Source organism: Ilyonectria robusta, assembly GCF_021365365.1.
Source record: "Ilyonectria robusta strain PMI_751 chromosome Unknown BGZ61scaffold_27, whole genome shotgun sequence".
NCBI classification, from domain to species: Eukaryota; Fungi; Ascomycota; class Sordariomycetes; order Hypocreales; family Nectriaceae; genus Ilyonectria; species Ilyonectria robusta.
In genome coordinates, this window is record NW_025764461.1 from 107,667 (window position 1) to 129,588 (window position 21,922).

At 50.2% G+C, this 21,922-nt stretch overlaps 9 protein-coding genes across 9 annotated transcripts; 4 read left to right on the forward strand and 5 right to left on the reverse strand.

Annotated features, from left to right (window-relative positions):
• Positions 1-1,355: 1,355 nt before the first annotated feature.
• On the reverse strand, positions 1,356-3,236 carry BGZ61DRAFT_461313 (uncharacterized protein). Its single transcript, XM_046247139.1, has one exon. It carries the CDS (start codon positions 2,815-2,817, stop codon positions 1,630-1,632), a length of 1,188 nt encoding a protein of 395 aa, XP_046097862.1. The 5' UTR covers positions 2,818-3,236; the 3' UTR covers positions 1,356-1,629.
• Positions 3,237-3,828: 592 nt separating this feature from the next.
• Positions 3,829-5,138, reverse strand: BGZ61DRAFT_119053 (Alpha/beta hydrolase fold-1). Its single transcript, XM_046237018.1, has 3 exons — positions 4,455-5,138; positions 4,077-4,395; positions 3,829-4,003 (listed from the first exon to the last, which is right to left on the reverse strand). Exons 1-3 carry the CDS (start codon positions 4,899-4,901, stop codon positions 3,951-3,953), a joined length of 819 nt encoding a protein of 272 aa, XP_046097863.1. The 5' UTR covers positions 4,902-5,138; the 3' UTR covers positions 3,829-3,950.
• Positions 5,139-5,650: 512 nt separating this feature from the next.
• On the forward strand, positions 5,651-7,515 carry BGZ61DRAFT_461315 (uncharacterized protein). The gene has a single exon (XM_046247140.1). The coding sequence runs from the start codon at positions 5,744-5,746 to the stop codon at positions 7,295-7,297; it is 1,554 nt and encodes a 517-aa protein (XP_046097864.1). The 5' UTR covers positions 5,651-5,743; the 3' UTR covers positions 7,298-7,515.
• Positions 7,516-7,548: 33 nt separating this feature from the next.
• On the reverse strand, positions 7,549-8,036 carry BGZ61DRAFT_498391 (putative L-PSP endoribonuclease family protein; the record flags this gene model as incomplete). The annotated part of the gene is made up of 2 exons (XM_046251272.1): positions 7,549-7,856; positions 7,925-8,036. The coding sequence occupies 2 exons, from the start codon at positions 8,034-8,036 to the stop codon at positions 7,549-7,551; spliced, it is 420 nt and encodes a 139-aa protein (XP_046097865.1).
• An 885-nt stretch (positions 8,037-8,921) lies between these two features.
• On the forward strand, positions 8,922-10,521 carry BGZ61DRAFT_365326 (major facilitator superfamily domain-containing protein; the record flags this gene model as incomplete). Its single annotated transcript, XM_046241601.1, has 2 exons — positions 8,922-9,162; positions 9,224-10,521. 2 exons carry the CDS (start codon positions 8,922-8,924, stop codon positions 10,519-10,521), a joined length of 1,539 nt encoding a protein of 512 aa, XP_046097866.1.
• A 292-nt stretch (positions 10,522-10,813) lies between these two features.
• Positions 10,814-13,678, reverse strand: BGZ61DRAFT_461316 (cation transport protein-domain-containing protein). The gene is made up of 2 exons (XM_046247141.1): positions 12,026-13,678; positions 10,814-11,972 (listed from the first exon to the last, which is right to left on the reverse strand). Exons 1-2 carry the CDS (start codon positions 13,494-13,496, stop codon positions 11,119-11,121), a joined length of 2,325 nt encoding a protein of 774 aa, XP_046097867.1. The 5' UTR covers positions 13,497-13,678; the 3' UTR covers positions 10,814-11,118.
• Positions 13,679-14,343: 665 nt separating this feature from the next.
• Positions 14,344-17,124, forward strand: BGZ61DRAFT_522230 (uncharacterized protein). Its single transcript, XM_046252539.1, has 8 exons — positions 14,344-14,524; positions 14,603-14,626; positions 14,699-14,814; positions 14,863-15,416; positions 15,473-15,786; positions 15,857-16,282; positions 16,341-16,585; positions 16,654-17,124. Exons 1-8 carry the CDS (start codon positions 14,465-14,467, stop codon positions 16,877-16,879), a joined length of 1,965 nt encoding a protein of 654 aa, XP_046097868.1. The 5' UTR covers positions 14,344-14,464; the 3' UTR covers positions 16,880-17,124.
• Positions 17,125-17,254: 130 nt separating this feature from the next.
• BGZ61DRAFT_498395 (mate-domain-containing protein) lies at positions 17,255-18,936 on the reverse strand (the record flags this gene model as incomplete). The annotated part of the gene is made up of 5 exons (XM_046251273.1): positions 17,255-17,354; positions 17,409-17,740; positions 17,794-18,581; positions 18,631-18,777; positions 18,828-18,936. The coding sequence occupies 5 exons, from the start codon at positions 18,934-18,936 to the stop codon at positions 17,255-17,257; spliced, it is 1,476 nt and encodes a 491-aa protein (XP_046097869.1).
• A 607-nt stretch (positions 18,937-19,543) lies between these two features.
• BGZ61DRAFT_509614 (agmatinase) lies at positions 19,544-21,526 on the forward strand (the record flags this gene model as incomplete). The annotated part of the gene is made up of 5 exons (XM_046252016.1): positions 19,544-19,996; positions 20,051-20,253; positions 20,322-20,699; positions 20,748-20,953; positions 21,491-21,526. Exons 1-5 carry the CDS (start codon positions 19,569-19,571, stop codon positions 21,524-21,526), a joined length of 1,251 nt encoding a protein of 416 aa, XP_046097870.1. The 5' UTR covers positions 19,544-19,568.
• Positions 21,527-21,922: the final 396 nt, after the last annotated feature.

A 21,922-nucleotide genomic window follows, 5' to 3' on the forward strand; every position in this document is an offset into this window, starting at 1 on the left:
TGAATCTGTCGTCGTCGCCGGGTGTCGTCATTGCAATCTCGGTGGCGTTGGATCGAGAAACGGTACTGTCCATCATTGCAGAACTCATTGTGTGGCGTAGCTCTTTTTGCACACAGGGAGCATGCAAACGAGGGTTGAAAGAGCCTACTTCTACAATGGAGATGGGAGTTGGGCAGCTAAAATAACAATAAGCACCCCACAAATGGGGTTGTGGTCTGTCTAATCACAGGGCAGCATCTTATGTCACATTGCTTCGGCAGTCATCGGAAGTAGTAAGGGAAGCGAACATCTTCTCGGCTTTGGCCACACCGCTGCGTTGATCCAAGCCGCTGAATACGTCTAGACAACGAGTCAATATTGAGCGCAGCGAAATTGTCAGTCTTCTCGTACTCAAATGCTCAAGAATGCTCTATTTGACACATGCTCCCACAGATAGGACAATTACGCATCCTGAAGCCTCAACGCGCCTACATCCAGGCGGGGTAGTAAGGTGCTGTCGCCCGATATGTGTAAGCCCTTGTACTTTCGTGTCAAGCACAGTAAAAAGCCGCGAGGCTCTCTATCATTGTTCGGGCTGTACTGATGCGCATTAGCGTGCGTTTCAGGAGCTATGGGGTCCTGTGCCAACGGCCAAAGAAATGAACTTGAAAGACGATCATGTTCGCACGCGAAGACACCCGCCGAAGCATGTCATGGTAGGTAGGCATCAACGCATATGACGAACGGCCCTATGATTGACTATTACGAGAATTCCGCTCCTCAAGAGTTACCTCTACGCATGGATGAGCCCCCTTAGCGCTACGACTCGTGCCGAACAGAGGACCGATTTCATCGGTATATACTACCTACACACAATCCGTTCCAGGGTTTGAAGGCCTGCTTCATCCTCAATCAAGACCGGCCCCTTTGCATAGCCGTTCATACAGCGCAGAAATGATTACTACACCCTCCTCACCTGGATGAAGCGAGGTAAAGAAAAAGAAGAATCCCAGACTTAGGATTTGAACCGAAAACTACGGCCCCTTGAGGCCGAGGAATTCTTCGCTGCTCTCCAGCTCGTCCTCCGGGACCTTTGGGAATTCACGTCGTTTCCTCTGCCAGGAGTGGCCATTTCCGTCTTGGCCACCTAGCAGGTCTGGATTGGCCCGACCCGGCATTCTTGTCTACTTCGCGTGGGCTGTTAGTGTTCAATGTCTATTGTAGTAGCACATATAACGCAGCAGATAGGAAAGGCCAACTAGATCCCAAAATGTGGATGTGGTCCGAGATCTTGCCCACGCACGGAATCCATCCACACCCGCAGAATCTATAACGCAATACGCCTTGGCCGGCTACGTAGCACAGTCAAATATGATCCGGTCTCATAGCATCGGCATAATTTGGACCTAATTAGCTAGGTTTGACAGCACGGCCATATGATAATAAGCTAAAATACATGTACATCTCTAAAGCGATAGTCGCACTCTTGGGCATGAAGAAACTCTTGAAATACCACACCAGACTCGGCGAATTGCTTCTGCACTCTCTCTCCGTCAACGAGAACCTGGCCTGGCTGAGGCTCAAACTGTTTAAGAGCATTCCTTTCAGCCCAAGCACTAAGTGGCTGGATCGGGAACGATCCAAAAACCATTACTGAACGAAGGAATGGATGCGTGCTGCTACATGTTTGGGAAAACTCGTCCAGTGCGAGGGATAATAAACGCAAATGCGGGAGGGGATTCTTCTGCAGAAAGAAGTATTCTTCTTCCTCCGAATCCTCCCGCTCGTAGCGATTGGCAGCATACTAGTCGTTAATTGTGAGCGTCTTGAGACGAGGAGGGAGGATTGCCGCCAGCGGTCGAGTGGCAAACCATTGTTTGAGTTCAATAAAGGCAACCCGATGCGCAGGTGCTCAAGGGCTACTAGGGAGGGCAGACAAGATAGTTGCTGATCAGCCCTCCATTTCGTGGTCTGGGGGGCGAGATCCAGAGTCTTCAGCGTTGTTGCCAGTGCTATTAGGGATGTATCCAAGATATTGACATCTGTCACAGGTCTCTGAGGTCTTGGCCGGTAAAAGGGCTCTTGCTCGGAGTAATAAGTAGCGCACATCCCAAGCGCAGTCAAAGGCCAGTGTTCGCAAACATACTCAAGCATCTCTTGGTCGAAAGCGGCCGATGTAAGAAAGGCCCGCTGTATTTTCAAGTTCGCGAGGGGCACCTGGCTGTGCAATCCAATTCCCCTTGTTGCGGTGTCCATGTCGGTCTCAAGTTCTTTCAAGTTTGGAGCTTGGAGTATGCTAAGGCATGCGTCGATCTGGAACGTGTAGTAAGGTCGGGCTTTTGCATTCCAGCTATCGGTTCGTGGAATGACGGTAAGTCTGACGGCGTCAAGGTTCTGCAATGTGGCCGAGGATAGCCGCGCATCATGGGATACTCGTCCAAGGAGCGAGCTTAGGGTATTGTAGGTGCCCCTGTTCGTGTGGTCGGAGACATCCTCATCGAAGTCCTTCACATACCCTCGACACCACGCTTTTCCAGGTGGGGGTGGAAACGCCAACGTTCGAAGCTGAGGAATGAGACAGAGAATTGCCGTGAAAATTCTTTCGGCAAGATCATGAGATGTCCCTCCATTCGAAAGACTGACATGGTCCAGTACGGCGCAGTCATACTCGGATTTGGCGCAACTGAAAGTCTTTTGCGAAAAGCCAAGCTCCCACTTTGTCACGGCCCGCAGGGAAGATTGAGGGGGGCCGAACCAATCTTTGACTTTGACATCCAGTAGAAAGAAAAGAAGATCCAAGTGATGGACATATTTTCGAAGCTGCGGCCGCTCCAGCATCGTGTGTAGAAATAAAGCAAGTGTAGCGATGCCTCGGTCAGGAAATATCTGGTCCTTCTCCGTTGATAGCTTAGGCACGTCAAGCTCGATCCCCTTTTTGAGGATAACTTGTTGATACAGGAACGGGGCCACGGCTGCGTTGAGCTTCCGAGACGACAGGGAAATGGCAAGTAGGCTGCGTTTGCGTTCCTATTCAGCCTGACCACGAATGGGGGAATAGTAGGGGTGAGGATAGCCGGTGTCCTTGTTCATTGTACATTTGTCAATGAGGCATTTGATGATATCCCGAAGTATCTCACTGGGTAGGGTTTCAAGCCGGCTTGGCTTGGCACTGGGACTCATTGTTGCTGTAATGGACTTGAATAGTGGCGTGGGATATCTGAACTTGGAAGTAAAAGCCTAGCGACTGGACTGTTGACGGCTAGCAAGAATTATGGGTTTTTGAGAAATAGAGGAGACGATCGACCGACTGTGGGGAGCCGATGTGCTTCACTACCCCGCCCTAATAAGTGCATTCGCTTATCGTCACTAGTGTCCACACTAAGCATGCCCAGGCAGGGCATCAAAGGTGACTGACGGACATTTGGTTCGGCTTTCGTGGGGTCAGCACCGTCGAAAGACTATTTTGAAGCATCATACTTCTAGAAGGTAGGTCTGGAGAATTTACAAGAGGGAACTCGACTCTCTCACATATCTATCGTCATGTATACTTTATTGCTACGTGCCTAAATAATAAATAGCCTCCTTAGAGGGATACACAGAATGGCGCCGCACAGGCGTCTCGCTAAGTCGACCCGAAGTCGCGCTGGACTATTCATTTGAGGTCCGACAGATCTGTGACTTCGATCATCCAATAGAAAAACATCTAATTGGATGCTTTTTCTCGTCTGCTGCGGAATAAGACAGGGCAAGGCTTCAGAGATGCCTGCGGCAGCCTGTTAAGTGGCGATGTAGGAGCTGAGGTCGGATAAGGATCGTGAAGGCTCTTGTAAAAGTCTCTTAAAAACGCAGCAAAAATTCAGTATTGACTCTGACAACAAAGACTTTCAGACTTCTGTCTCTCTGACTGAAAAGAAAAATGTCAAGGAAATATCCCATGCCTCCTCCCCTTCCTTTGTGTGCAGCTTCCTCCCTTATATATCCCTGTCCCTGCTAGCTACCAGGTAGCCCAAAAGTCCCTGACCGCCTGTTATTGTCACAACTCAAATGTATTAGATGTAAATGAACTGGACAGGACTTCTAGCTCCTCGAAAGCGTACCTGTAACAGCTTGTTCAATGTGGTTAGCTACTAAATGCGGGTTCGACAAAAAAGGAGAATGAGACGCTTTGATGTGAAATACAGCCGAGTCTGGCCCAAGTAACGCTGCCATTTCTTCTTGAACAGGTAGTGGAATCGCCCTATCGTCATCACAGCAGATATATGCGCACTTGATATCATGCCAGGGCTCGTAAGTGATCTTGTCCTCGAATATCTTCAGCGGTTCAGGTCTCAATAGCCCGATGAACTTTTTTCCCATAGACGGTGGCACGTCGTGGTAAAATACGTCTTCTGGTGTGACAACATGTACGAAGCTCCCCTAGCACTTAAAGTCAGCTTCTTCATAACCCTTGGGCTTGGACTGTGACGTCTACTTGCCTGGAGTTTCTGCCATGGGGGAAGAGTCCCTCCGGATGCCTCTAGGATACTAACGCCCTTTGGGATGACAAACGCTGTCAAGTAAACAAGCAGAATCACACCACCGTGTTGCCCCGCGGCGGCTCGATGCTTGCTGGCAAGGCCTTCAACAGCACACGAGCTGGTAGCACCACCATATGAGTGGGCAACGACAACAATCTCCTTTCCCTCGTCGCAAAGCCTCTGCAAAACCTTTCGAATAGCAGCCGCGTTCTCAGCCGTCCCCACTGCGGTGCCGGAATCAGCACCTGGAGAAGGGTGGGCGGGTGCTTCCGTCGGCCATCCGCGCTTGTGGAGCTCGCCACGGAGCAGATCGAAGCAATCGACTGAATGCCAGGCACCGTGAACGAGTACGATAGTCGGTTTCGTTGCGGGCGCCATATTATATATCATGAAGGTAGAATGCATACCAAGGCAATGGAGTGTCGAACTAGCGTTTCCTGAAACGAGAAGCAGAGTGCTGTTGTCGCGTTGGGATGAATGTGCACTTTGCTTGGGATGCCGAATTCAATTTTCTGATGCAGACCAACTCGCGAGAAAAATCCGTGAATAAGCTGGAAATGATTATATCCTGGAAATAAAGCACTCGCCCGCCAGTGACATCTTATAGCTAGGTGTTTTAAACCTAACTGCTGTTTAGATATCATCTAACTTTTAGTCTAAAAAGTAGGTTATCGCCGAAGCTTGACAGTGGATCGTGCAACTCCACACTAGAGCACGATACGTATCTGCCTGATAGGGAAGGGTGCCGATAAGAGCGTCGTTCGGCAGTCTTGGCTAACATCCGGCCGTATCAGTTGATTCAAAAGTGCAATTTTCCTGCGGCGATAAGCACGTGGACCATTTTCTCGTGGAAAATCCGTGCCGCTTGCTCCGACATACCCTGCCCTAGCTTAATTTGCGGCCCGTATACCGATAAGCCCCGGACCTGGCGCGTCGATCCACAAAGATGGAGAACATGGTGTATGGGCCAGCTTATGGGGAGGTTTTACATGCGTGTCCAGATGGAATTCAAAGGAATGCCTTCGCGATCTATGGAATTGTATTTGCTTTTTCAAAAGCAAGCATGGTACGAGATCCCGTGACAATTCAGAAACATGCAGCACGTGACATGATCGTTCGCATTCTGCCGTTGCCTCGTCTTGCAATCTGTTCTTCAATCTCTGATTCTTCACCAGATCCAAGATCACATCATCGCCACATCACCCTAGCAAATCATCCGACCAGACACCACCAATCAGGACGCAAAGATGGCCTCGATTACGATCGCAAACCTCCCGACCGAGATCCTGACCCAAATCTTCGGCAACTTCTGTCTCCACTGCTGCGGGGAACACGACCAGCCCTGCGATATAGGGCACTTGCGTGACCCCCTAGCACAAGAGCGGGGACAGATGCGAAGGAGCCGGTCGTGGTACTACAAGCACTACCGGCTCCCGCTGTGCGAGCTGAGCTTCGTGTCGCGGCGGTTCCGCGGCATTGCGCAGTCGGTCCTCCACCACGAGTTTGTCCTGGGAATTGGCGATTCCTGGCAGGCCTCGGGCTTCCAGTGGGACAGCCGCCTCGTTCTGTTTATGCGGACCATGAGGCGGCGACCCGACCTGGCCAACCTCGTCAAGGTCGTCTCTGTCCACCGGCTTCTCTTCCAGTCGATCCGCCAACACCACGCCAGCACCGCACTCGATCAATGCGCCAGTGCCTCGGGAATCCCCCTGCCCGCTGCTTGGAGGCGACGCGCCGCGCGAATCGCAGCGCTCCCCCTCGACGACAGACCACAACTCCCCGTTGACGAGTTTGCCGAGTACGCCGACTCGATTATGCTACATCGACAGAGCATGCCTACCGTAGGTGCTATGTCCTGGCTGGCACAAGAATTCACGCCTTACCACGAACGAAAGGAGAACTCGGTCGACGGCGAGATGCTCGCCATGCTGCTTTCCCAGCTGCCGAATCTGGAGCATCTGATCACCCAGGATCCCGAACGAGACATGTCCCCACTCCCGAACGGCGCGCTCAAGGCACTCAACGTGTCCCATCTGCCGCTCAAGACTCTCGACGTGGATATCCTGCCTGGCCCAATCATCGAAATGGCCTCCGGCTTGGAGACACTTAACCTTCGCAACGTCGCGTTTGTGGGCACCGCGGTCCCTTCCATGCCAAATCTGAAGGCTCTCCGGATGTATGACCTTAGCATGAGCGACTATGATCTCCGGGTCCTGCTCTCTGCCTGCTCCGGTGGCCTCCGTACATTTGTTTATGACGCGCCCCAATACGAAGAGGGCGAAGAACACTTTCGACTTTGCCCCGCAGTCAAGCACCTTTACAGGCACAGAGACACTCTAGAGCGCTTGAACATCGATTTACGCGCCAACCACAACCCTATCAGCCACGTAGACGATTTTTCTCTTACAGACTTCACCGCTCTGAAGCATCTGCTACTCAGCACCAATGCAATCATCATTCCCTTCAGCCAACGAAAGAACACTGATTTCCTCGCCAACCGTCTTCCCTCTTCAATCGTCTCATTGTCCTTCCCAAACGTTCAGTGCGACACGAAGTTGAGCATTTCGAAAGGGCTTTTCGGTCTTTGTGAGCGAATGAGGCTTCAACCATCGCAATTTCCGAAGCTCCGACAGGTCATTTGTGACGGACTGGCTCGATACCCTGACAACTTACTGGAAAATATGTTCGAGGCAGTGGATGTCGTGTTTCGATACGAGCGCTGGGAGGTAGCCCGCCATCTTTGCCGTCCCCAACAGTTTGTCGGGGAATCCACAGTTCCGATCCACATCCGTTTTAACTAATTGGCCGGGCTTCAAATGATCACGAATGCGCTATTCAGCCGAAGACCGAGCATGCGAGTATGACCTTGTTTTTTCAGGCGCCAGACGATGACTTCTAACGACTTTCGGAGTTCTCAATACGGGGCAGGTGGATGGATGGAATCTCAATTTTAATAGAATCCTTGATTTAGTTTTTTTATGCAGCTGTATTGTTCAATCATTATTTGACACGTCCTTGAGCATCCCTTTGCCTTTCAATCCGCATACCTATATTATGCTCCTTGTGGATCGTAAGCAACAGCCTCGATCTCAATGAGCATCTCTGGAAAGGCGAGCTTCTCCACACCTACTGCCGTCCATATGGGCCTGTGATCCGGAAACCACTTTTCCAAGTTCTCCTTCATAGAGCTAAGGGCCTCCCGCGAGAGATTGGGGTGGTATGAGTTGATGCGAAACACCTGCGAAATTCCCTGACCGCCAGCGCTTTTCAAAGCGTGGTCAATATTGCAGAAAGCCTGGTCGATCTGCGCCTTTAAATCTGTAGGAAAGACTGGAGGAGCCGAGTTGGGGTCCCATGCACCTGATGTACGTTAGTTGTCGCTACACTAGCAGTATGGGAGCGTAGCAGCAGAGGACGCTTGCGCATACCTTGTCCCGAAATCTCGATTCGGTCCCCCACACGAACTGCTTGGCTGTATCCGTAGTTTTCACGGGCGAATTTGCCATAGCCGTCGTAATCGAAATACTTCAAGTTCGACATGATGGCAGTGTGATAATTTTGGCTGAACTTATCGATTGGCGTGGATAGTTGACTGATTGCTTCATACACGGATCAACGTGGGTTGTTAGTCGCATTAATGTCAAGCGCGATTCGCCCCAGCAATCCAGAAGAAGCGAGGCTTATCTTCGAATTGTCGAGCTCCCCGCATGGTAGCAAGAGAAGTGATGTTCCATTCAGCGTGGCCGTTATCTTTTTTTTCTTCATCTTCGGCTTTCATGCGAGACATGGGCACTCCTTGCACTGATGTTCTCCTCCGATAACTAATGGCTTGACCTTGGACGCGACCGATTCGGCCGCGCTCGGTGCATGGTGTTGTTGATACGAAACCACCCCACTTGGCGTCGGCTTTTGATACGTTATCGTCCGTATCTAAGATACGAGGGGACCGAGTCTTGGAGTCGATCTGGGGTCAGGTACCGAGTAAAAGTTTGGCTCGCTTGGGTAGGAACAAGAAGATTAAGAAAGAATTGGCAGATTCAAAATGATCGAGTGAAGCAATTGTGTATGGATTCGGTCTAGTCTCCAGCCGTTGGTCACTTCTGATCTTGGTTGGTTACGCATGGGCTGCTGATGCAGTTTCCTTCCTCTCTCAAGGAATATGACATGGATTTCACCGGCAGAACAAGGCTCTCAAACAAAATTTGGCTATCCTACACCACTCCGATCTTGATAACTTGAAGGACAAGCAAAATGCCCGCTGTCACCAACAAATCAGAATTAAGCGCCAGCCGCGGGCAAGATTATTATTCCAGCCAAGCCCAAATATCGCCAAAAGAGCATGACAGCTTGGCTCCAGGTAGGGAAATGGAAAAGAATCATCGACAGATATCTGAGGTGCTTCTTTCTGGGCTACCTGACGGGGAGATGCCCGATAAAGAGGTCGGCAAAACTGAGGGTGTCCAGGCCCAGTCGCTTGATACCTCAGCCCAATGCATCTCAGACAACACTGTGCCAGACGAAAAACACCACGGGTTTCTGGGGTGGCTATCTCTTATACCGGAGATCGAAAACCCGTATCACTATGGAAAAAAAGCGAAATGGCTGATCACGGGTGTTGTGGCCATCGCCGCTGCCACTGCACCAATGGGTGCCTCCATCTTCTACCGTGAGCAGAACGTCCTTATCTAGGTGTGCTGCTGAAGGCATAATACTGACGATAGTTGCAGCTGCCACTCCCGACATGTCGAGGGATTTACAAGTTTCTTCGACAGTCATCAATCTGTCAGTGGCGTTCTACTTGCTCTCTTCATCAATTTTTCCACTATGGTGGTCATCCTTTTCAGAGACAGCAGGACGGCGCACGATATTGATAATATCGTTTCTCCTCCATGTGATCTTCACCTTTGTGTGCGGAATGAGCAACAATATCGCCATGCTAGTTGTTTTTCGACTTCTCTCTGGTGGTGCAGCCGCATCAGGACAGTCAGTCGGCGCCGGCACCATTGCCGACATATGGCGTCCGGAGGAACGCGGCTACGCCATGAGCATATTCTATCTCGGGCCATTGGCAGGGCCGCTGTTTTTGCCCTTGGTTGGAGGTGCTCTTACTGAGAAGTTTGGATGGCGGAGCACTATTTGGTTCCTGACCGGGTTTGGCATCTTGGTCTTGGTGTTGATCCTGCTTGCCTTGCCCGAGACCTTGTCGGTGCAACGCAAAGTGGAAGCATCAAGCCTCGATGCAGCCCAAAGGACCGCGATTGCAGTTCCCGCCTCTCAAGTCCATCCCTTCAAGAGAATGGTGGGACTTGTTAAACGCTGCATGGTTGAGCCTTTGAGAGTCGTGGTGTATCTGCGCTTTCCTGCCGTTGCGATTGTCATCTACTGTGCTGCCGTGGCGTTCGGGTCGTGCTACGTTCTCAACATATCCATGGAAGATGCATTTTCCGAGTTGCCGTATGGATACTCACCCACCATTGTCGGGCTGTTGTTTATCCCGAGTACTATAGGGTGCATCGTGACATCCGTATTCGGGGGTGCCTGGATTGATCGCATCATGGTTCGAGCCGCAGAGCAAGCTGGTCGTTACGACTCAGACGGCCAGCTCATTTACCTCCCAGAGGATCGGATGGGTCTCAATGCATGGGTTTCACTCACCGTCTACCCAGCATCGCTCATTTGGTACGGGTGGACAGTGCAATACGGCGTGCACTGGATAGCACCATCAATTGCGGTATTACTCTTCGGCGCAGGGTCAATGATGGTCTTCAGCGCGACCACTACGATGTTAACGGAATTTATGCCACGGACGAGCAGCAGCGGGGTGGCTCTGAATAATTTCATCAGGAACATTTTCAGTTGTATCGGCACCATCGTTGCGCAGCCTCTCATTGATGTCATGGGGCATGGCTGGCTCTTGACCATGGTGGGACTCGTGGCATGGACAACTGGAAACGGATGTGTCTATTTGCTGAGACGTAACAGTCAAAAGTGGAGGATGGAGTTGGACAAGGCTTTGAATGATTAGTGCTAGACCTGGATGACGATATGTTAATTCATGTGGTGGCGCTGCGAGCTCGCATAATTTTCATAGCGTCGTCGCGAGGAAGAATCCTTATCTTATTCAAGGTTTCCTACGTACTGTTGCGTACCTAGATTATTCTGGGTCTCGCCAGGGCCGTTTTAGTGGTAATGCTATGGATGGTTCCTCGAAAGGCTCTTCCTGCGGCATTCAGATTGACCTCTGGTGCCCGATGCCTTCAATACCATATTGTACGTCATCCCGGGAACCTGCCGGTATCTGATGTATTTATCTCCGTGTTTCTTGACTATTTAACCCCATATTGCAGGCGTCGATGCAATCTACCGAATGCTTTGATAACACTGGGGTGAGTTGTCCACTGGTAGGTTGTCATAACAAATGACGTGTGTCTTCGACAAAACTTTGACTGTTACTGTTATAAGTAAAGGTGGGACTTCTGTATCAAATGCATAGGTTGCCCTACTCTATTATAGTGCCTTGGTAACAGTCCTACCGACCTAACATCGAGACTTGCGAGTACATGGAGAGTTGATTTTTAAAATTCCTTGATTCGAGATTCAGGCCACATCGCACCTCTCAAGCCTATGGCCCCGAAGAGTATAAATCCATTCTTCTTCTCGTCATACTTCTCCGTATCCGATGATCCTGCTCTTCATCGTGATGTAGCTGCTCCCCCGGTAGTCTCACAGCCTGGTCCAACGCGACCGGCAACCCGCGATGCCTGCCACGGAGCATGACGAGGCACAATATAAGCTTGCTCGCAGTATGCCACGCTCCAGAGAAACTATACGCAGCTGTCGGGATCCCTACGGAGATGCCTACCGTGCCGTACGCAGACACGACCTCGAAGATGATATTAAACACGGAAAATGTGATTGGATCCGCCATGAAGTTTGAGGTTTCAATCGTGGTGATCACTAGGACTGCCACCACCAGCCACCAGATGTCGTGTGCTAGCTGCCCGTGAATCTGCTGGCTGATGAAACTAATGCGGCTGTTTGTGTTGCTGCTGCGGTCCGGGCGAGACGATGCGGGACCGTCGTCGGGCTTGTTGCCGCGCTTCATGGGCGGGACGCCGACGCCGTGCCAGGTGAAGGTGCGCTGCAAGGCGTGCCCGACGTCGACGGCCGCGCTGGAGCGGCTCAGCCGGCGAACAAGAGTTGAGCCTTTCGATAGCACGCCGTTGGTGTTCGAAGCCTGGGCGGAGTTGTGGCTATTAGGCGAGAGCAGCGGAGAGACTGCCTCGGGGTCGGAATCGAAGTTGGATAACTCATCACCACCATAGATACCGAGCGAACGCTCCTCGTAGACGTTGGAGTGGCGCATCGTAATGACTACGGGGTACACGGAAATGTACATCATAATAACATAGAGCACCTGGAGGCCGATATAGAGCTGGGAGATGGGCACGATATAGAAGCCACCAGACCGGACGGCTATGAGAAACGTTTTAGAGTATTGATCGAGGAAATTAGTGTTGAAAGCTTACCGAGGGCCTGGAAAAGGCCGTCAATGATGCGAGAGCCTACAGAAAGACTCTCGATAAATGGATTTCCGAGATTCAGAAGCTCAAATGCGACCCAATCAATGGAATTCAACGACACGAGCATGAAGAAAAGCCACCAGGTCGGACGAGACGGGAATAGGTTTGTGTAGACTCGTCGAGGGTACTTGAGAATAAACTCGAGGGTGGCCTTGAGTTCCTCAAAGGCATCTTCTTTGGTTACGGCTTTCAAGAGCTTGAGGCCCGTCCATATAATAAGGCGGAGGAAGAGAGGGTAGGCAGTATTGCCGGCCAGGATCATCAGGCCCATTGTAATGAGGACGAAGTAGGAGTTCTGGAATGGTATCATGTTCGCGTCCAGGAGCGACATGCCCGAATTATTAAAGGCTGAGACGCCGTTGAAGATGCCGAGCCACCACGGGTTGATGCCGTTCGCTTTTGCAGTATCCGGCATGTTTTTGCTTATCCATGCCCCAAGCGCGATGCATCCTAGGAACTGCCACAGGAAGAAGTAGATGGGCACCACGGCTGCAAGGACTTTCAGGGCACGGTACTCGCACCCGCCGAGATTTTCACGTTCCTCGCTTGTGAGGCTATGAAACTGGCCGTTGTGATTCGAGGAGTGGCTCCTAAGGAAATGATGTATGCCGAGATCGACATTCGCGTGGTCCCCGAGCGTCTTGGCGGCGCCGTTTCTCCGCGTGGGCTGGATCTCGTCGAAGTAGGAAGTGCCGGTAGAAGTGGCATTGTTGTCCACGGCCCTCTGCGGAGCGTCGACAAAGACAATGTGTCCGCCGGGACTGGGCGGCTCCGCTAAATCCTTGGCTGGCTCCGTCGAAGTCTTGAATAGCCCCACGAGGTCGGCATCGGGTAAGGACGAAGCATGCTGAGATCTTGGCGTCTCCTTGTGAATCTGCGGCCCGTCTACGACAGGATCCAATGCTCTCCTTCCTGTCGCTGGTAGAATCTGGTCGGGCAGAGGGACGGTCTGCGCCTTGCGGAATGAGACTGCCTTCCACAGCTTCGGTAGGGCGAGTGATATGCTGCTATTCTGTCGGCTGAGCCTGCGGGCGCGCTCGGCACGCACGACACGCTCGAAGCGCTTCTCAAAGACGTGTTTGCGCGCCATCACTGTCCAAATAGAGACCCAGATGGTGCTGCCCAGCATGATAAGGAGGAACAGCATCGTCTGCTGCCAGGTCGTCATGATGCTGAGGTTGACTGTGTTCAATCCGGCCTCGGTCATGGCAGACACCACGAGGAACAGACTATCGGTGTAGCTGATGGCCGAGGCAGGGTCCGACGACTGCCAGAAAATGACAGAGCTAATCAAACACACGACGGAGAAGTAGGCATAGTGGATGGTGATGAAGTTCAATGGCGGCAAATACCTACGTGCTGAGACGACCTTTGCCACCCACGGATAGTCGTCGACGAAGTCATCCCAGCGCAACATTTTGTCCAAAGATATATGGCTTCGGAATACGGCGACATAATTATCTGTGTATGACTAGAATCTCACCTGCCTGGCTATTTGAGGCGGGAATGGGATGTTTTGCGGTGGCTCGGACGGGCCGATTGAGCCGAAATGAAATCTTGCTATGGCTGCAAACTTAGAGCGACAGCCAATGGTTGGCATGGAATGACGAAGCCGGATCCAGGATAGTTTCCGTACTGTCATACCGTCATCGATCACGTGGTCTGTTTTAAGATTGTTGGATAGGTAGCGTACGGCACATTCGATCCGAGAGATTGGTGTTCATGACGGATGTAGAGCAAGACCATAATCCCGGCCTTTGTCACACAACAGCGCTCATGCCGGACCGGCTCGAAGTCTAGGTCTCAAAGTACAGCGGTGAGTTTCTGCTCCCAAAGGAGAGGGGATTCTAGCAGGAGGTGCTCTTACCGAGAAGTTTGGATGGTGGTGAATGATTAGCACTAGACCTGGGTGACGATAGGGTAATTCATTTAGCGATGCCCATGATTGGATTTAGAGGCCAACGAGGAGAGCGATATGTTTTTGAAGTGTGTGTCTGTAGCCGATGTGGACAGCAAGTATTTCTTACTGATATATAAATCCTTTAAATGAGCTGCGTCTCAATCTCCCCAAAGTTCAGACAAGGCGCGCACTTCCCGCCCATGACCCTTATCTGTGTACTCTGGAAGCTTGAGCGCTATCGTCCAGTGTAAATTAGAGATGACCCCGCAAACGTTGGCTGCTGAGTCATGGCGGCTTCAGCCGAGGACTCGATTTAGCTGAGCTGCTAATCTGCCGACAACTCGGCTTATCTGCTGTGATTCATCTTGCGATCCCCAAATGCCTCATGCTTCTCGTTACTTGCAGAAAACCAACTGAAAAAACGGGCCATATCAATTGCGCGGCACTGGTCTGGACTCCTATCTTACGTGCCACGTGCTCTTAGTATGGCCGAGACAAACTCGGAGTCACGATTGTCACAAATCCAGATGCAGACACTCACCGCAGTATGCTTAACCCTGCCTCTTCTCCCTAATCAGATACGCCATAAATGACACATCGCTAAAATCCGTTTTTATTCAAAGTGCGACCTATGCCATTATAGAAAGGTAGAGTAAAGTCGCTTGAGGCAGCTAGATCTTGTCTGTGTTGGTGCACTGGCTTACTTGGCCATTATACAGGTCAGATGTGACAGAAAGGACCCCTGTGGTCGCTGCACCGAGTCCATTGTCCAGTGCCTACGTACGAGGCTATTGATACGCACAAGGAAGAGACGCCAGCGTTGGATGGAGCACCCGTAAGGTTCCCTTTTCCCTGCTTCCATATTCCTATTAACCTGGATTAGAACTGACACCTTAACTACCCACGCTGATCAACGACTTACCCAAAACTCAGAGCTGGAAACCTATCTTCCCCGTGATGAAGAACACTTGGATTCTCCAGTGCCCACGCCTCGGACCATGTTGAGTCCGTCGAATTGGGCTCTGGGCCAGGGCGAGACTACATCCAGGCTTGACCTAATCGACAATATAGGATTGAATGTCCATCAACCACAGTCTCAGCAAAGCCCAAACCAATCCGCGACAGCATCTCCCTGGGGACGTCCTACAGGGTCGACTTTGTCCCATGATACATCGTCTGATAAGGGAGAGAGGCGAGAGAGCCAGATAGCTGCAGCGTTCGAAGCACAAGCTTATATGCAGAGCGAGCTGCAAGAAAACCAAAGGATAGGCCACCAACAACGTGAGATATTGCAACTAGCCATCGAATTATCCTCCCAAAACGCTTCAAGGAATGAAGGGCCCGTATCAGACGTAGACGCGCCGCCTACGGAGAGAGCAGATTTCCTTGACCCCAGCATGTACCCTTCCTCTGAGGCTGTGTGCTTTTTACTGAGCGGTGAGATAAAACATGGATTATGACTTAAACTTATGCCAGAGTGCTCATGTAACTAGGTTCTCGAACTGTAGCCGCCTCATTTCACTCAGAACTGTCATCCATCATCTCTAGGGTGACCTTTGAACGAATGGCTTTCGCTCTTATAGACCAGCAGGTTCATGGCCACACACGCGTACAGTATATCGTGTGTGTAAATTTCATTGCTCTTACGTTTGCTGTTGGCCTTGAGGCAGAAGACCAAACTCGGTCTATCCAAGAACGTCTCAAGACCCTGCAAGATGGATATCGAAGGAATGCCTTCACAGCCTTGCGCCATGTCAGCATTCTCGACCCTCCGAGCTTACCGCTCTTGCAGACCCTACTATCAGGTGTAAGTCAGGCTTTCTTTCCACTTCGAAGCAAGTTCATCCAATTTCAGCGGGCTTACTGTACTCGTCTAGGCAATCCTCTACCAGATGGCAGGTAGTGTTGATAAATGCGCGCAGCTTAGTACCGCCGCTTGCGTTGTGTGCACACACTTGGGCGGCCGCTATTTCGCAAACCTAGCTGCTGGGGCTTCTCAAGCAGAATCTCTAGAAGTTCGGCAGAGTCTTGGGCATTGCTACATATTGGATAAATCCCTGGCCATGACTCTGGGCCGCCGTTCATTCTTGCCGGAGATGGAGGTCGACGCGGCCATGCTGATACCACCAGCAGTAGAGAAACCGAGCGCACCTATCTTCAACGTCTACATTGAGTTTGCCAAGATCCAGGACAGTATTGCTCGCGACATGCGAGCGCATCATCCAGGCACCAGCAGTAAGAGGTTGGAGGCTGTAAACTCTCTTCGTAAGAGGATGAAGGATATTCGAGTCAAGATTCGAGAGGTTTGAGGGTTCTTCAAGCAACCCCTTTGCAGATTTGGTGACTAACCGTGCTTCATAGTTTCGCCTCCAGCCCCCCCATTGCACTGAGCACCTACTCCAGGGAGAGTGGATGGGTGTAGATTTCACATACTTCACCATCATGACGACGATCATCCGCCTACATCCAGACTTTTCGACGAATGAACACGTCAGAGAGGACTGCCTCGAGAACGCGAGGCGTTCTTTGTCCGAGCTCAAGAATATGGAGAATCATGGTTTCAAATCTGGAAAATACCGGAACGCCTACTGTTATTCCGTCGCCTGGTGAGTTGTGGACGCAAATTTGCTGTCCATATATCACCTCTGCACGACTGACTTCTAACCGCTCACAGGATCGTGCTATTGTACCCTCTATGCCCTTTCTTTACACTGTTTTGTCATGTTGTGGAGACAGGGAACGAGAGCGATTTCCAACTTCTGAAAGAAGTCGCTGATGGGCTGTCGATGTTCGCAGAGTATATTGCATCGGTTGGAAACCTCCAGAAATTATGCAACACACTCATCTCTTTGTGTACAACACATCTAGATGCCTTGATTGATGTTCCGAACTCATGTTAGGACGCTGGAGAGTCCGTAGCAGAAACCCAAATTGAGGCTCAGCTGGCTGGGGAACGCAACACAACCCAACAGTGCGTTGATGTCATGTAGAGGGTTTTATTTCGGAGGATAATCATACGGTGTGTCTTTCTGCAGTCTTGTCTTTACATTGAGGTATGCGGCTCCCGATTCTAAGAATGAGATTGGTTTTCTTGTTCTTTTAGCCTAAGGTTACACTATCTTTGTGGCTCTGTGGTAGAATGAATTCCTTCGAGTAACTCCTTCTCTAACCATTCGTCGCCGTACCGCATTAAAATGTAGTTCTTGAAACCGCAGTCCTAGTGATTTCAGACTTTGAGTGCTGATTAAGTCTGCTGTGTCGTTGACTTCCACCAACTATGATCGAATGGATGCCTTCATGTTTCGCTCTCTCGCCGCTTCCACGGCTGCATCCCATGAGGTGGAATAAATATAGTACCCTCCAATCAACGAGTTTCTGTGGCATCGTTAGCAATATTCCAGCCATTCTGGAGAACATGCGAAGACTAACAAACCAAGAGCAACTGCAATCCCTGTCCACAGACCGAAAAGCTCCCATCGCAGCCAGAAAGCGGTCATAAAGCTGATTGGCATGGCGATGATGTAATAGCAGAATACACTTATCAAGCCGCCGACCGATTGTTTTCCCAAACTCCTCAAAATCCCATTGAAGGTTATCGCCAAAGAGTCAAATAGCTGGAACGTTGCGATGATAGGGACGACCTCGATGACTTGCTCGACGACACTTTCATCAGATGTCAACCAACCAGCAGCAGAACCGCCTAGTCGTATCATGAGCACGAAGTTGAGCGCCCCGATTAAACAAGCACCATACGCCGCAATCTATTACTCGTTAGATAATGCCGTTGTTCACAATTAGGTTGTCGGGTACTTACCGTAGCACATTGCTTCGCTTGGTTGGGAGCACCTCCTCCAATGAGATTGGCTATTTGGGTTGAAGCAGCTATCGCGAGCGCAAACGGAGCCTGAAAAGTCAATGCAATCAAGGGGCCGACGATGCTCTCGGCAGCCAACTGCGTCGTGGAGAGGTATGAAGCTGCAAGGGTCAACACTTCGAAAGCGAGAAACTCTGCTTCAAGCATGAGAAAGCCCGGGAATGCTAATTTGATCATTATACTCCAGTTTTGGAAGACCTTGGTTGTAAACCCGCCCCAACACTTTCTGCCGTCGATGAAATAGACGTAAAGAAACAAGCAAAACGGGAGTAGATTGTTAGTGATTGCAATCGAAATCGGGGCACCAATGAAACCCAGTTCCAGTTTCCAGACGAGAAACCAGTTGAGAAGAGCGTTTAACGGAGCAAGTACAAGTAGAATATGTGTTGCGGCGTGGAATATTCCTTGGGATTGGACGAATCGTTTGCCCGCCTCGAACGATGCATATCCTGGGGCGCCAAGGAACAAAATCTTCATGTATACTCCAGCGAGGTCTGCCGTTCTCTTGTCAGGTACCATCACACCTAGGATCTTGTCGGCATTGAGCCAGATGATTCCAATAGGGATGGTCAATAGCCACAAGAAAATTACCATCTGTTGAAAGTAGAGGCCAACCAGATGATGCCTCCCGGACCCGTAGGCTTGTGCACAAAGTGTGTCGAGGGCAGTTGCCATTCCTTGGTAGACGGCATACCCGGTAATATTTGCTGACATGATGGATAATGAAACTGGAACGAATTAATTATTGCTCCGTCGCTGCATCGCCGAAGGACCTGCCTGCTGCTAGCTCAATCTCCCCTAAATGACCAACCGCAAATATATTGGTAATGGAAAGAGAATGTTGTAATAGTCCTGCAACTATGAGCGGCACTGAATTTCTCGCTAGCAATCGAGCGTCTCGCACCCAATTCGAGTTGGCTTTCCCTCATGCTTCGTCAGTGGCGACCTCCCTTTTGGGATTACTTTTATCGTACCATTGGTTGAGTCAAGCCGGTGATTAGCCAACAATGGCATCCTCTCAGAGGCGGGCTCTTGAGGGAAGGAGGAAGAGAGTCCATTTTCATACGAGGCTTGTCCGTCCATGGTGACCAGATGGAGGGGAATACTGCGTAGCGATGATCCTGTAGATGCAAACAAGGATATAATCTCATCCAATAGCCGCGAACAAATCAGTTGGGGCAAAAGAATGCTCCCCCTAAAGAATGGAAACGTATTAAACGTAAGAATTCTTTCTCAGGCTACAAATATTAATGGAGAATGGTATCAATTTCCGAAGAACCCATGTAGGTTTAGCTTCTATGGCTATTACGAAGCCGGAGAACTATTTGGCCTCCAAACCGACTTTCCAAGACCAGAAGCTGAACGCCCCGGCATCAAAGGGATTGTCGTTTGGGAACTGGAAAGTACTTTGGTACCTGGGTGGTATCTCGTATCAAGCACCATCCCCACCCATATCGGTCGATATGATAGCCGGAAAATCCGATCCTGTGTGCCTTATCAGGTAGTCGGATGACGGAACGTCTTATCATTACCCGTCGGCAAACGGGTACTCGTATCTTGGCGTGAGTTAGGGCTGTCTCGGATTACGATCGGTCAGCTTCTGTAGGAGCATTATTGACCTTAAACTTGACTACTATTGAGTGCATTTCATCTTGAGCGGTATTCAGTTTAGATTCACCTTCGATACAATCAATTCACTAACTCTGCCATTCTCCATGATCCATTCAAGAGCTTTGGTTACTATCGCAGTGCTTGGCAGCCTGTCTGGCGCAGCGATAGCGGTCCCCAGGCCACAACATGACCAGGTCCCGCTGGCCTCACAGTCTCACCACGAGCAGACTTTCCACGAGACTTCCATCTACAGATCATCAAAGATCGCCAACGCGATGGGGCATGGGTCCAACACGCCTCCAGAGTTTCACTTGTACGATAATTTTGGAAAGGACTCGCCGATGCCTGGAATAGCGACCTTTGCTCACATCAACTGGACTAACTGCTTTGTTCCTGAGAATGATGGGTCTTTTGACATTGGCATCGTCGGTATGCCATTTGACTTGGGTGTGAGCTATCGCCCAGGTCAGCGCTTTGGGCCGATAGCTACCCGAATGGCTGCGCAACGAATGGCCCCTTTCATTTCCTGGAGGTTAGACTTAATTCCTTCCAGTAATTGCTGGGGGATTTAACTGACATTTATCAGTATGGCCCATGACATGGTCAACCCGTTTTTGGATTGGGCGACTGTTACCGACTGCGGCGACATTCCCAATTCAGTATTCGACAAATATGAAGCGGTTCAGGAACTTGGTAGTGGACTTCATTCCATGGCTTCCCGAAAACCAAAGAACACGGCCATGGTTGACAAGGTTCGCCTAATAACCCTTGGTGGTGACCACACTATTAGTAAGTGCGGGTTTTTGAGAGCAACGCGCTTCAACGGAGCTTAAATGCGAGGCTAATTATCTGCATAGCCCTTCCATCTCTTAGGGCCCTTTACCCTATCTGGGGTGAAATCGCTGTTATTCACTTTGATTCACACCTTGATACATGGAACCCTGCCCAGTGGGGAGGGGGTGTAAACAAATACGATGAGATCACCCATGGCACGCTGTTGCATTTCGCTCACGAGGAGGGCCTCTTGAAAAACGACACGGGAGTTCACGTCGGCACCCGAGCGGTACTCTTTGACAAAACGGAAGATCTCCGACATGATGCCGAATGTGGGTTCCGGTGTATCATGGCCACGGACATTGATACATTTGGGATTGATGCAATTGTCAAAAGCATCACTGAGAGGGTCGGCGATAGTCTTGTCTACGTCACCATTGACATCGATGTTTTAGATCCAGGTTAGTGAATAATGCCGCCAAGTAAGTTTTCTCTAACCTAAGTTCTAGCTTTCGCTCCAGCCACTGGCACGACTGAGATTGGAGGCTGGTCGACGCGTGAGCTCATGGCCGTGATTAGGGGGCTTAGCAATGCAGGTGTAAAGATCATCGGGGCTGACATCGCAGAGCTTTCACCCGTCTATGACGATGTCTCTCAGTCGACGGCGACAGCTGTTGCGCAGCTCGTTTTTGAGTTGTTACAATGGATGGTCAAAGTACCAGTCACGCGAGACTAGCCAGTCCCCCGTCTGGATTCGGTCAATTTGTGTAGCTAGTTGTGTAAAAATTGACAACTTGTTTGAAGAAATGCGATGATGAAGGTTATCAATGGTGCTCTATGTGTTAAAAACTCGTACGACACAATTTTATCTTCTCCTAGTCCATCAAGTATTCCTAGGTCCTTTTTTGCATTTCATTTGTCCTCATAAACCTCGTATTGAATGGCAAGATGGTCTCACTATAAGCTACCTACTGTTGGTAAACATATTATCTCACTTCCATTTGATCTGATACCATCACTTTTTGACGATGTTGAGACTCATGCGTATCAACGGAGAGAAGGTTTCCAAAAAAATCATGTCGTTGCTATATTCGTTAATTTACAGATAAGAGCCCCGAATTTTTCACCTTGAGATTCAAGATAATATGCTCAACTACCCAAATACTCATAGTCTTGCGTAGAAAACCCCGAAAAAATGCCATCTCGTACAAACCAAGATGCGAGGGTATAGGGTAACACACATCGCAGCAAGGGCTTAATCTCGTCGTGTCGTGTAGTTTTAGTGTGACGGGCGTGGTTTGCTTGGCTGTATCCACTATCTGCCGAATATAATCTAGACTACTACACCTTATCATCCGACCTGTTGCCCAAATCACGTATCTTATGTCGTATCTACCGTTATCAGTCTTGTTATCGTACCCTTGCTCCTGGCCACCACCGGTTTGGATCTAATTCGCATTCCTGCCACTTTCCTTGATACTCATCCCATGTTCCTGCTGTATCTTCCACTATCGCCTAGCTGTGATACAGTACCTATAGTCTAGTGGTGTAAGCGTTGATCTTGTGACCTTCGTCGGTATCATGCAATCGGGACGCCGCTGAGACTCGTAAGGTTGCCTTTATATCTAGCCATGACATTCAGATGACAGTGCTCTCTCACCACCTTTCGAGCAAATATTCTTCA

Bases quoted from the DNA above. Each gene is read 5' to 3' on its own strand.
- BGZ61DRAFT_461313 (XM_046247139.1), bottom strand. From the start codon at position 2,817: ATGCTGGAGCGGCCGCAGCTTCGAAAATATGTCCATCACTTGGATCTT.
- BGZ61DRAFT_119053 (XM_046237018.1), bottom strand. From the start codon at position 4,901: ATGCATTCTACCTTCATGATATATAATATGGCGCCCGCAACGAAACCG. The intron at 4,396-4,454 runs GCAAGTAGACGT...TTTAAGTGCTAG, and splicing joins CCCCATGGCAGAAACTCCAG to GGGAGCTTCGTACATGTTGT. The intron at 4,004-4,076 runs GTACGCTTTCGA...TGACAATAACAG, and splicing joins CATTGAACAAGCTGTTACAG to GCGGTCAGGGACTTTTGGGC.
- BGZ61DRAFT_461315 (XM_046247140.1), top strand. From the start codon at position 5,744: ATGGCCTCGATTACGATCGCAAACCTCCCGACCGAGATCCTGACCCAA.
- BGZ61DRAFT_461316 (XM_046247141.1), bottom strand. From the start codon at position 13,496: ATGTTGCGCTGGGATGACTTCGTCGACGACTATCCGTGGGTGGCAAAG. The intron at 11,973-12,025 runs GTAAGCTTTCAA...CGTTTCTCATAG, and splicing joins CGGCCTTTTCCAGGCCCTCG to CCGTCCGGTCTGGTGGCTTC.
- BGZ61DRAFT_522230 (XM_046252539.1), top strand. From the start codon at position 14,465: ATGGCCGAGACAAACTCGGAGTCACGATTGTCACAAATCCAGATGCAG. The intron at 14,815-14,862 runs GTAAGGTTCCCT...AACCTGGATTAG, and splicing joins CAGCGTTGGATGGAGCACCC to AACTGACACCTTAACTACCC. The intron at 15,787-15,856 runs GTAAGTCAGGCT...GTACTCGTCTAG, and splicing joins TGCAGACCCTACTATCAGGT to GCAATCCTCTACCAGATGGC.